The 13,928-nt window shown below is 42.4% G+C and overlaps 1 protein-coding gene across 1 annotated transcript in view; it reads right to left on the minus strand.

Annotated features, from left to right (window-relative positions):
- JHY (junctional cadherin complex regulator) overlaps positions 1–13,928 on the minus strand; it is a 90,676-nt gene that overhangs the window by 20,511 nt on the left and 56,237 nt on the right. Inside the window, exon 6 of the mRNA XM_077457757.1 lies at positions 2,211–2,285. Coding sequence (XP_077313883.1) covers positions 2,211–2,285 — 75 coding nt within the window. The remainder of the gene's footprint in view (positions 1–2,210; positions 2,286–13,928) is intronic.

A 13,928-nucleotide genomic window follows, 5' to 3' on the forward strand; every position in this document is an offset into this window, starting at 1 on the left:
GTCAATTGAAATCGTACCCCAAAATCGCAAAAAGTACTACAGAAACGACTTTTTGAAATTGGTGTGGCGTCACAAATGCAGAATCGCACCAATTAGGACGGTGCAATTGCAGCAGGTTTGACATGTCAAATCGCATGTCAAAATGCACCAATGTAAACCAGGGCTTTAAGGACAGTTCACACCTGTGTGATTCCTGTGGGACTCCCATTAATTAGAATGCGGTGAAATCATACTGGATCGCACAAAAAGTACTGCATGCACTACTCTTTATAAAATGCATTGCACATAATTGCAAGATACTGTGGTGCCCTGTGATCCGGTGCAGGCAAATGCACTGCGTTTCCAATCTGGGTTTGGGGTGTCATTTGTAATATATTGACACCCGCAGAATATCGCACACCTGTTGCGTTTTGAATGCACACATAACGCGGGTGTCCCTCCCCGCACTCAGGTGTGAATGAGCCCGAAGAGTGGAGACGCCTGAATCTGATGTTTGGCGTACTTCCCTAGGTACATTTGTTTGCACTGGAGCAAAAAATGCATCCATAGTGCTGATTTGCCATTTTGTTGTGCAGCATCCCTTCCACGTTCACAAGTGTACAATGAATGGAATAGTTTTCAATCGTTTAAATGACAAGGTAAAAAAAAAAATCGCGTTATCCTCACTGCTGAAGTGTTCCTCTTCCTTGTAAATCAAGGCATTGAGAATTGTTACATTGTACACCGGGGGAACCTGAAATAGAACAAGATGCCGAAACTGTTCTGATCCTATTATACGGCTTATGAATTGAATAAGTAAATAAATTACAGTAATGCCGTCCTTATTACCTGGACTAGAACTACAGCGGTGGACAGGAGCCTGCATGATATGTTCACACAGACCAAATTCATTGATTATGGGAAGTCCGCCATATACATAACAAGCTCCCTTGTTACCCCCTCTCATGCTTGCCTTCAAGACTCCTCCAGAGCCTCTCCCATCCTCTGGAACTCCCTGCCCCAGTCTGTCCGCTCAGCCCCTACCCTGTCCACCTTTTAGGAGATCCCTGAAAACTCATTTATTCAGGGAAGCCTATCCCACACCCACCTAACTGTCCTATTACCTTTTGTACCACCACCCCCTCCCTTTTAGATTAAGCTCTACAAGCAGGGCCCTCCTGTACCTATTGTACTGTAATTGTGTTGTCCCCCCTATACATTGTAAAGCGCTGCGTAAACTGTTGGCGCTATATAAATCGTGTATAATAATAATAATTATAATGTCAATTTTTTATTTTTTTTTAACGGTTGCACCAATACCATTTTTTTCACCGGTGAGTATGAGGACCGATACTTTTGGTTATGTACTTGCTGATACCGAGTAGTGATACATGTGCTGCAATCTAAGACCATACTAAATGAATGGGCTCAAATCGCACTGCAAAGAATCACATGCGATTTGAAAAGGACTGTAGTGCATTTCCTGTCCAAATCACATGCGTTTCCCCCACTGCTCCTGTGTGAACCCAGGCTGAAGTCACTATAACAAGCCTGGATTCACACAGGAGAGACATGGGAAACTATATGCGATTCGGACAGGAATCGCAGTGCATTCCTGTTAAAATCGCATTCTATTCTTTGCAGTGCAATTTGAGCCCATTCATTTCGTATGGTCTCAAATCGCACCCCAAAGGTATCGGTTTTGGGTATGGGAGCATTTTGTGAGTACAAGTACTTGTGAAAATACTTGGTATCAGTATCAGTGCAACCCTAATATTTTTTAGAATACATAGAAAAGAATGATGTGATATAGTCCTCCTTTTGTAGAAAAAACACTTCATAATCAACTGTCCCAGTTAATTCTTTTAGCATGTGATCCCCTATGATAACGTAAAATTTCCTTTGCTACAGTATGTGTGCCTGGGGCATAGGTGTGAGCATGGGGTGTGCCGAATGTGCCTGGGCACACCCTAATCGCCCCATGCAGTGCAGATCCCTTCTGCTATTTCGGGGCTCATAAAAAAAAAAAAAAAAAAAAAAAACATTGTAAAAAAACATAATAATAAAAAAAAAAAAACCGACACCAACCTTTGCCCTACTGACAAGTCCACTGCTTTACTGACGCATTTGGAGTGCACATCCTAATGTAATAGGCTGCTCACATCTATGGCCTGGGCACAGATCTGGGTGTAGGAAGGAGATTTTAGTCAAGGATACCAAGGTCTCCTTACCTTCTCTTGGCTGATGATGTACGATGGTCCAATTCCTCCCAGTTTTATGTCTTGTTTCAAATAATTGATCAGCATCTAAAATAAGACGGCAGATGATTTTTAGCTTGTCATGCGATGTCTGATGTATTAAAAGTGCTGCAGGGAAAATGTCTCATTAGTTGTTGCGACCAATCCACCTCCTTGTTTTACTTTGAGACCTAAAGTCAAAAAATGTCTGAAGCTTGTTGGTTGCTATTAGCAACAAGAAATTGTACCTTTGGGGACTGTCAATTAGTGCTGACCTTTATTCATTATAATTTGCTGCTTTTCTTATCATTTTTTTTTATCTGGGTGTTACAAAGAGGAATGTAGAAATAAGAGAGTAATACACAGGACTCAAGGAGGGGAGTTGAGCAGTGGGCCGCTGCTCCTTCAGTGTCCTATCACAGGCTGTGGGCGGGTCCTGGACTAGGCAATACAGGCTAAAGTGACACTAAGCCTGGGTTCACACTAGTGCGATGCAGTACATCGCATGTGATTCACACAAGAATCACAACGCATTCCTGTGCAAATCACGTGATGTCTGTTCGGTGCGATTTGAGCCATCTGTTTTGTATGGCTCAAATCGCACCAAAGCCACGCAAAAAATGGTGTAGGACCTTTTTTTTTTTTTTTTTTTTTTTTTACCTGCACTGGAATCTAACTGCATCACACTCATTAGATTTGAATCTGGCAAACGCACAGCTTTCTGCAACCTGCGTTTGGGGTGTTGTTAACTTTTACTGACAGCCACAGCAGATGCATGAACACAATGTGATTGCTATATGGTGAGATGTGGGGAAATGCAGCAAATCTTGTGCATTTTCCGCATCTCATTCGTGTGAACCAGTGCTAAGTGATGTACTTTTTTGGGGGGGGGGGGCAGCATCTAATTGGATAGCTTCCCCAGTGACTTAGAAAACCATAGAGGAACCTTATTCCTCTTGACTTCCCCTCCCTGCGGACAAGCGCCATCTACAGTGGAGAAAGCAGGCCACACCTGCCTACATACAGATCTCTTTTTAGGCCTTGTTCACAGCTATTCTATTATTATTATTTTTTTTTTTTTTGTGCATTTTCAGTTTTGCAGAAACACACTACAGTCCATTTAACCGGTTCCCGACTGGTGCACGCCGATGTACGTCGGCAGAATGGCACGGCTGAGCAAATGGGCGTACCTTTACTCCCCCCTGAAAATTAGCCACCAGGCCATCGTGTGCATGCTGGCCGGGACCTCCGTGAGTCGGGTCATGGGTCCAGTGGACTCGATCGCCGCAGGGATGCCCGCAATCGCCTCACAGAGAGGAAGAACGGGGAGATGCCGATGTAAACAAGCACCTCCCCATTCTGCCTAGTGACAGTGTCACTGATCTCTGCTCCCTGTGATCGGGAACAGAGATCAGTGACGTGTCACACGTAGCCATGCCCCCCCAGTTAGAAACACTCTCCAGGACATACTTAACCCTTACACTGCCCCCTAGTGGTTAACCCCTTCACTGCCAGTGTCATTTACACAGGAATCAGTGCATTTGTATAGCACTAAAAAAATTATTAATAAAAAATGTTTTTTTAATATTTTTGGGGATATTTATTATAGCAAAATGTAAAAAATTATGTTTTTTTAAATTTTATTAAAGTTTTTTTGTTTATAGCGCAAAAAATAAAAACCACAGGGGTGATCAAATACCACCAAAATAAAGCTCTATTTGTGGGGGAAAAAAGGACGTCGCGGAAGTTCTGTGTTCGCCATGTCCCCCGGGGACAGGCAAACACAGATCGCTGTAAATGGCCAATCACAGTGGCCGTTTACAGCGTGATTGGCGTGTCCAATGGGAGATGATCTCATATGTAAACATATGAGATCATCTCTCAGCGCCGCTCTCCCTCCTCACACAGACAGTGTGAGAGGGGAGAGATGAACGGCTGCAGCGGCAGCCGTTCTGCCTTTAGTTATAAAAAAAAAAAAAGTGCCATCCTCCCCCAGCAGTGCCATCCACCCCAGTGCTACCTGCCCCCAGTGCCACCTGTTGTCAGTGCCATTTGTCCCCAGTGCCATCTGTCATCAGTGTCACGTATAAGTGCCATCTGTCATCAGTGCCACGTGTCATCAGTGCCACATAGTGCCATCTGTCATCAGTGCCACGTATTAGTGCCATCTGTCATCAGTGCCATGTATCAGTGCCATTTGTCAGTGCCACCTGTCAGTGTCACGTGCCATCTGTTGTCAGTATCACGTGTCATCAATGCCACTTATCAGTGCCATCTGTCATCAGTGTCACACGTCATCGGTGCCATGTATTAGTGCCATCTGTCATCGGTGGCACGTATTAGTGCCATCTGTCAGTGCCACGTTATTAGTGCCACGTGTCTTCAGTGCCACGTATAAGTGCCACGTGTCATCAGTGCCACGTATAAGTGCCACATATTAGTGCCATCTGTCATCAGTGCCACGTGTCATCAGTGCCACGTATAAGTGTCATCATTGCCACGTATCAGTGCCATCTGTCATCGGTGTCACGTGTCATTGTCCTGGTGCTTCAAAAGTGTAATAAATAGTCAACAAGTTAGATGTGTAATTTATGTTCCTAGAACACATGATGGCGCTACCTGCATGTTGGGCCTCTCTATGTGTGGCTGTGAAAAAGTCCCACACATGTGGTATTGTAATACTCGGGAGGAGTAGCAGAATTTTTTGGGGGTGTCATTTGTGGTATACACATGCCATGTGAGAGAAATAACCTATTACAATGACAATTTTGTGGAGAAAAAAAAAAGAAAAATCTTCATTTTGCAAAGAATTGTGGGAAAAAAATGACAACATCAAAAAGCTCACCATGCATCTTACTAAATACCTTGGAATGTCTACTTTCCAAAAAGGGGTCATTTGGGGGGTATTTGTACTTTCCTGACTTGTTCGGGTCACAAGAAGCGAGATAGTCCACCAGTACATCAGATGTGATCAATTTTGTGCGATTCCCACCACAGCTTGTAGACTCTAACTTTCACAAAGACCAAATAATATCCACAAATTTGGGTTATTTTTACCAAAGATATGTAGCAGTATAAATTGTGGCCAAAATTTATGAAGAAAAATTAATAATTTGCATAATTCTGTCACAGAAACAAAGAAATATGCGTTTTTTTTCAAAATGTATGGTCTTTTTTCATTTATAGCGCAAAAAATAAAAACCCCAGAGGTGATCAAATACCACCAAAAGAAAGCTCCATTTGTGGGAAAAAAAGGACAAAAAATTCATTTGGGTACAGTGTTGCATGACTGAGTAATTGTCATTCAAAATGTGAGAGCACTGAAAGCTGAAAATTGGTCTGGGCAGGAAGGGTGTTTAACCACTTAAGGACCGCCGCATTGCCAATGTACGTCAACACAATGGCACAGGCAGGCACAAGCACGTACATGTACGTGCCTGCCTTCCAGCGGGTGGGGGGTCCGATCGGACCCCCTCCCGCTGGATACGATGGTCCGGTTCGCTCCAGGAGCGTTCCGTGATGAGGGGATGGCCGTTGGTTTTCGGCCACCCCCTCTGGATCGCTCCTGGCCAATGAGAAGCTTCCTCCCACTGTGTATTGTTTACACAGGAAGGAGGAAGTGATGTCATTCTCCTCGGGGCGGTCTTTTTGACCGGACTACGAGGAGAAGACACAAAGTAAGTGTGCACCAACACTACACTGACATGTAGGTACACACAGGCACACAAACCCCCCCCCCCCCGATCCCCCCTCGATCGCCCCCCCCCAGTCACAGTGTCACTGATTGCATTGATCATTTCTTTACTGATCACTGCATTCAGTGTCAGTTGTGACAGTAAAAACTGTCAGGACAGTTAGTGTTAGGTCCAGGGTAGCCCCCTATCACCCCCCAATAAAGATTTAACCCCCTGATTGCCCCTAGAGTTAACCCTTTCACCCCCTTTTGCCAGTGTCACTAAGCGATCATTTTTCTGATCGCTGCATCAGTGTCGCTAGTGTCGCTAGGTAGCTAGTTATTTTTTTAGGTTCACCGCCAGGTTTTTATAGCGATAGGTACCCTGATATACTACCCAATAATGGTTTTAACCCCCTGATTGCTGCTAGTTAACCCTTTCACCCCCTTTTGCCAGTGTCACTAAGCGATCATTTTTCTGATCGCTGCATTAGTGTCGCTACTGTCGCTAGGTAGCTAGTTATTTTTTTAGGTTCACCGCCAGGTTTTTATAGCGCTAAGTACCCCGATATACTACCCAATTATGGTTTTAACCCCCTGATTGCCGCTAGTTAACCCTTTCACCCCCTTTTGCCAGTGTCACTAAGCGATCATTTTTCTGATCGCTGCATTAGTGTCACTACTGTCGCTAGGTAACTAGTTATTTTTTTAGGTTCACCGCCAGGTTTTTATAGCGCTAGGTACCCCCATATACTACCCAATTGCCCCTAGTTAATCCTTTCACCAGCGATCACAGTATAAGTGTCACTGGTGACGCTGGTTAGCCAGTTAGTTATTTAGGTTCCCCGTCAGGTTTTTATATAGCGCCGGGGACCCCCATACACTACCTAATAAAAATTTGAACCCCCTGATTGCCCCTAGTTAACCCTTTCACCACTGATCACCGTATAAGTGTTACGGGTGACTCTGGTTAGTTTGTTTTTTATAGCATCAGGGCACCCACCATTTATTACCCAATAAAGGTTTAACCCCCTGATCACCCGGCGGGTGATATCAATTAGGTTTTAGGGTCAGGGTCTGCATCGCCCCAGGCAGCGCTAGGTTAGTGCCAGTACCGCTAACACCCACGCGCAAAGCATAAACCTCCCGTAGTGGTATAGAATCTGAACAGATCAATATCTGATCTGATCAGATCTATACTAGCGTCCCCAGCAGTTTAGGGTTCCAAAAAAACGCATTGTTAGCAGGATCAGCCCAGATACCTGCTAGCACCTGCGTTTTGCCCCTCTGCCCAGCCCACCCAAGTGCAGTATCGATCGATCACTGTCACTTACAAAACACTAAACACATAACTGCAGCGATCGCAGAGTCAGGCCTGATCCCTGCCATCGCTAACAGGTTTTTTGGTAGCATTTTATATTTAAATCCGGAAGGCAGTGCTTGGTTTTCGGGGTCCCGTACGTGGCTAGGCTCCCAAAAAGTCCCCCACATGTGGTATCCCCGTACTCGGGAGAAGCAGCAGAATTTATTTTGGGGTGTAATTTGACTTATGCCCATAGCATGTGTGAGCAATATATCATTTAGTGACAACTTTGTGCAAAAAAAAAAAGTTTGTAATATTCCCGCAACTTGTGGCAAAATATAAAATATTCCATGGACTCAACATGCCTCTCAGTAAATAGCTTGGGGTGTCTACTTTCCAAAATGGGGTCATTTTGGGGGGTTTTGTGCTATTTTGGCATTTTATGGCCTTCGAAACTGTGATAGGTAGTGAGGAGTAAAATCAAAAATTTACACCCTTAGAAATCCTGAAGGTGGTGATTGGTTTTCGGGGTGCCGTGCGCGACTAGACTCCCAAAAAGTCCCACACATGTGGTATCCCCATACTCGGGAGAAGTAGCGGAATATATTTTGGGGGCAATTCCACATATAACCATGGCATGTGTGAGCAATATATCATTTTTTTGTCATTATTCAATCCCTTGGGACAAAAAAAAAAAATATTCAATGGTCTTAACATGGCCCTCAGCAAATAGCTTGGGGTGTCTACTTTCCAAAATGGGGTCATTTGGGGGGGTTTTGTGCCATCTTGGCATTTTATGGCCTTCAAAACTGTGATAGGTAGTGAGGAGTAAAATAAAAAAATGTATGCCCTTAGAAATCCTGAAGGCGGTGCTTGGATTTCGGGGTCCCGTACGCGGCTAGGCTCCCAAAAAGTCCCACACATGTGGTATCCCTGTACTCAGGAGAAGCAGCAGAATGTATTTTGGGGTGTCATTTCACATATGCCCATGGCATGTGTGAGCAATATATCATTTAGTGACAACTTTTTGTAATTTTTTTTTTTTTTTTTGTCATTATTTAATCCCTTAGGACAAAAAAAATAAATATTCAATGGGCTCAACATACCCATCAGCAATTTCCTTGGGGTGTCTACTTTCCAAAATGGGTTCATTTGGGGGGGTTTGTACTGCCCTGCCATTTTAGCACCTCAAGAAATGAGATAGGCAGTCATAAATTAAAAGCTGTGTAAATTCCAGAAAATGTACTCTAGTTTGTAGACGCTATAACTTTTGCGCAAACCAAAAAATATACGCTTATTGACATTTTTTTTACTAAAGACATGTGGCTGAATAAATTTTGCCCTCAATGTATGACTAAAATTTAGTTCATTTGATTTTTCTTATAACAAAAAAAATATCTTTTTTTTTCAAAATTTTCGCTCTTTTTCCATTTATATCGCAAAAAATTAAAATCGCAGAGGCAATCAAATACCATCAAAAGAAAGCTCTATTTATGGGAAGAAAAGGACGCAAATTTCGTTTGGGTGCAATATTGCATGACCGCGCAATTACCAGTTAAAGCAGCGCAGTGCGAAATTGGAAAAAGACCTCTGGTCCTTAAGGTGTTTATTGGTCCGGGGCTGAAGTGGTTAAGTGCCCAGTAAGCAAGTGGTTAACATGGTTTCCTATGGATGTAGTTCACACCTGTGCATTTCATGGAAAGGGCCAATGACTTTTTTTCAGGTTTTTGTTCCATAGACTTCAATGGATCAAAAACTTGTATTGAAAAATACACCTGGAATATGCAAACTAAAACCTGCATAGGTGTGAACCTGGCTTTAGGGTCTAGGTCACACTCTGCACTCAACGCCAGTGCTAAATGACTGCTGAGACAAAAACTGGCTACATAAGGCACCAGTATTTAGCTAAAACACACAATGTGCTTTAGGAAGAGTTGAAATCCAACTAAGAGTAATTTGAACTGGGGTTCTTTTGATGTTAGCAGTGAAGGCTTGGGACTTTAACCACTTGACCACTGGGCACTTAAACACCCTTAATAACCAGACCAATTTTCAGCTTTCGGTGCTCTCACATTTTGAATGACAATTACTCAGTCATGCAACACTGGACCTATATGAAATTTTTGTCCTTTTTTTCACACAAATAGAGCTTTCTTTTGGTGGTATTTAATCACCGCTGGGTTTTTTATTTTTTGTGCTATAAAAGAAAAAATACAGAAAATTCTGTAAAAAAAATGAATTTTTCTTCGTTTCTGTTATAAAATTTAGCAGATTAGTAATTTTTTCTTCATAAATTTTGGCCAAAATTTATACTAATACATATCTTTGGTAAAAATAAGTACAAATTGGTGGATATTATTTGGTCTTTGTGAAAGTTATAGAGTCCACAAGCTATGGTGCCAATATCTAAAAATTGATCACACCTGAAGTACTGACGGCCTATTTCAATTCTTGAGACCCTAACATGCCAGAAAAGTACAAATACCCCCCAAATGACCCCTTTTTGGAAAGAAGACATTCCAAGGTATATAGTAAGAGGCATGATGAGTTTTTTAAAGTTGTCATTTTTTCCCACAATTCGTGGCAAATCAAGATTTTTTTTACTTTTTTTTTTTTTTTCACAAAATTGTCATATTATCAGTTTATTTCTCACACAGCATATGCATACCACAAATTACACCCTAAAAAACATTCTGCTATTACTCCCGAGTACGGCGATACCACATGTGTGAGACTTTTACACAGTGTGGCCACATACAGAGGCCTAACATGCAGGGAGCGCCATCAGGCATTCTGGAGCACCCAGGACAATTCTGACATTTCTCTCCTACATGTAAAAATCATCATTTATTTGCTAGAAAATTACATAGAATCCCAAAACATTATATATGTTTTTTTATCAAACACCCTAGAGAATACAATGGTGGTCGTTGCAACTTTTTATCTCGCACGGTATTTGCGCAACAATTTTTCGAATGCTTTTTTTTTGGAAAAAAAACTGTTTTGTGCTTAAAAAAAAAAAACACAGTAAAGTTAGCCCAATTTTTGCATAATGTGAAAGATGAAGTTACACCGAGTAAATCGATACCTAACATGTCACTCTTCAAAATTGCACACGCTCGTGGAATGGCGCCAAATGTCGCTACTTAAAAATCCCCATAGGCGACGATTTTTTTTTTTTTTTACTGGTTATATGTTTTGAGTTACAGAGGAGGTCTAGGGCTAGAATTATTGCTCTCGCTCTAACGTTTGCAGCGATACCTCACATGTGTGGTTTGAACACAGTTTTCATATGTGGGCGGGACTTACGTATGCGTTCGCTTCTGCATGCGAGCACATGGGGACAGGGGCGCTTTAAAAAAAAAAAAAAATGTATTGTTCATTTTACTTTATTTATTTTAGTTTGACATTTTTTTCCCCAAAAATAAATTTTTTGATCACTTTTATTCCTATTACAAGGAATGTAAACATCCCTTGTAATAGGAATATGGCATGACAGGTCCTCTTTACAGTGAGATATGGGGTCAATAAGACCCCGCATCTCACCTCTAAGCTGGGAAGCCTGAAAAAAAAAAAAAGATTCTGGATTTGATCGTATTGGCGAGTCGGTAGAAGCACCGGAGGGCGGCGGGAGGGGGGGGGGGGGGTGTCTATGGCTGGGTATTGCAGGGTATCACCGACTATGGCTGGGTATCTCAGAGTATGGCTGGGTATCTCAGAGTATGGCGTTGCAGAGCATTGCAGGATATTGGAGGGTGTTGCAGAGCATTGCAGAGTGTTGCACGGTATTGGCGGGTGTTGCAGAGCATTGCAGAGTGTTGCAGGGTATTGGTGGGTGTTGCAGAGCATTGCAGAGTGTTGCAGGGTATTGGTGGGTGTTGCAGAGCATTGCAGAGTGTTGCAGGGTATTGGCGGGTGTTGCAGAGCGTTGCAGGGTGTTGCAGGGTGTTGCAGAGTATTGCAGAGTATTGCAGGGTATTGCAGGGTATTGCAGAGTGTTGCAGAGTGTTGCAGAGTGTTGCAGAGTGTTGCAGGGTATTGCAGAGTATTGCAGAGTATTGCAGGGTATTGCAGGGTATTGCAGAGTATTGCAGGGTATTGCAGGGTATTGCAGGGTATTGCAGGGTATTGCAGGGTATTGCAGGGTATTGCAGGGTATTGCAGAGTATTGCAGGGTATTGCAGAGTATTGCAGGGTATTGCAGGGTATTGCAGGGTATTGCAGGGTATTGCAGGGTATTGCAGGGTATTGCAGGGTATTGCAGATTAATGCAGGGTATTGCAGATTAATGCAGGGTATTGCAGAGTAATGGCAGGGTATTGCAGAGTATTTGCAGGGAATTCAGGGGTTAATTTTCGGTGAGCAGCGATGTGGGCACTGCAGATGCAGCCCACATCGCTGCTGACACCGATCTCTTCCCCCTCCGCTGTTCCGATCGGTACAGAGAGGGAGGGAGAAACCGGCGTCATATGACGCCGGTTTGTTTACAAGTGATCACTCCGTCATTTGACGGAGCGATCACGTGGTAAACGGCCGCTATGAGCTATGATCCGTGATGCTCTCGAGTGCGCGCGAGGGGGGCGCGCGAGAGCGGAATTCTGGGAGGACGTCATATGACGGCCTCCCAGAGTTAAGAAACCGCCCTGTAGCCGTCATTTGGCTATAGGGCGGTTATTAAGTGGTTAAAGAGGAAGTAAACCCTGATGAGTTTACTTCCTTTTTCATTCCCTGCAAAGCATAATGGACTACTATGCATCGCATAGTAGTCCATTATGTGTCACTTACCTGACACAGGAGCCAGCGAAGTCACCACTGTCCCCTGTAGTCCGGCGCATCCATCTTCTCAGTGGGGTCTCGCTGCTCTGCCGCTGTCATTTGGTGAAGCCACGATGACGTCACTCCCGCGCATGGGAGCCGACACGCGCGGCATCTTCGTCGTTGACGATGCCGCGCTCAGTGCGCCTGCGTGCCGCTGTCTACGGCGCATGCGCCGTAGACAGCAGTGCCTGTCTTTCGCCAAATATCTCCTAAACCGTGTAGGTTTAGGAGATATTTCTTGGACCTACAGGTAAGCCTTAATCTAGGCTTACCTGTAGGTCAAAGTGTGTTGTAAGGGTTTACAACCACTTTAAAGTGTTTCTAAAGTCATTGTGACTTTGCTGGTATCCCTTCTGGTTTATACAGTTATTAACTACAGTGTTTGTGTTTTTTTTTTTTTTGATTTTTTTTTTGATAAGTGATAAGGCTAAATACCTTTTCTCACACTGTGCGGTCACGTGGTCTCCCTCCGCTCTCCGTTCCCGATCTAAGCAGAGCAGCAGGAGGGGCTGAGATTCCCCTCTGACATCAGCCAGCCAGCAGAGGGAAGTCACGTGACTGCACAGTAGCGATGTGGGAAAAGTTATTTAGCCTTGTCATTTATAAAACAAAAACAAAAAAACACATAACTGTAGTTAATAACGGTTTAAACCAGAGGGGGATACAAGTATTTTTGCTGCATATTGCAGCGGGAGGGGCAGGAAGGAGATTAGCTCTCATACTGACAGGCAGGGAGGGGGAGGGAGAGACTCAGAGCAGAGAGCGGGATGAAGGAGGCATGTAAACTGACCATGATATTATGGATCAGCAACCGTGATTACTGTGGTCAGCATACACAGAGGGACACAGAAACGGGCAGGATCAACCAGGTATATTACTACATAGAAAGGTACAAATTACACAGCACAAGACCTAGATCATACCCTAAAGGAACAGGATCCCCCCTTTTTTTTTTTTTTTTTATTAATTTATTTAGGGTTACAACCACTTTAAACTGAAAAAAAAGAAACATGGAATAGAATCAAATTGATATATTTTCTTTCCTGTTTATATATTTACACATTATAAATGGGGGCTTAAAAAACAAAACCATTTATGCATATTGAAGTGTATTTATATAACAAAAAAATATTGAATAGCAAAGGAAACTGTTAAAGCACTTTTCTTTTTAATTGTCTGTGTTTGTTGGTGACTTTCCCTTCATTATCTGTCCAACACAACAGGAAGTGAAGGAAAATCCCATCTTGGTTGTCCCCATTGATAGATAAACATTCACCTCCTGTTGTGGTAACATTTTGGAATCATTTTCCAATCACCTTCTGTCGCAGTGACAATGGTCACGAGAACAAATAGAGAGGTCTCACCTCTACACTGGGGATAGAGACAGCAATTCAAATCTGACAGAGGTTCTAACCCTTCCCCACACTCCTTCCAAAACTTTTAAAAACTGTTTGGATAAAGATACTCTCAATGAGAATTTTTTTTCTAATTATTATTATTATTATTTTTATTAGTAGTAGTGCTATTAATATGAATTATGATGAGTAGTAGTAGTGCTATTAATTCAAATGATGAGAATATTATTAGTAGTAGTGCTATTAATTCAAATGATGATGATAATATTATTATATGATGCTAGTTATTCTTATTAGTAGTAGTGCTATTAATTCAAATGATGATGATAATATTATTATATGATGCTAGTTATTCTTATTAGTAGTAGTGCTATTAATTCAAATGATGATGAAAATATTATTATATGATGCTAGTTATTATTATTAGTAGTAGTAGTGCTATTAATTCAAATGATGATGATGATAATAATATTATTATTAGTAGTAGTGCTGTTAATTCAAATGATGATAATAATATTATTATTAGTAGTAGTGCTGTTAATAGAAATTATGATATTATTATT

Source organism: Lithobates pipiens, unplaced genomic scaffold (assembly GCF_037356315.1).
Source record: "Lithobates pipiens isolate NorthernLeopardFrog02 unplaced genomic scaffold, aLitPip1_a1.2 Scaffold_27, whole genome shotgun sequence".
NCBI classification, from domain to species: Eukaryota; Metazoa; Chordata; class Amphibia; order Anura; family Ranidae; genus Lithobates; species Lithobates pipiens.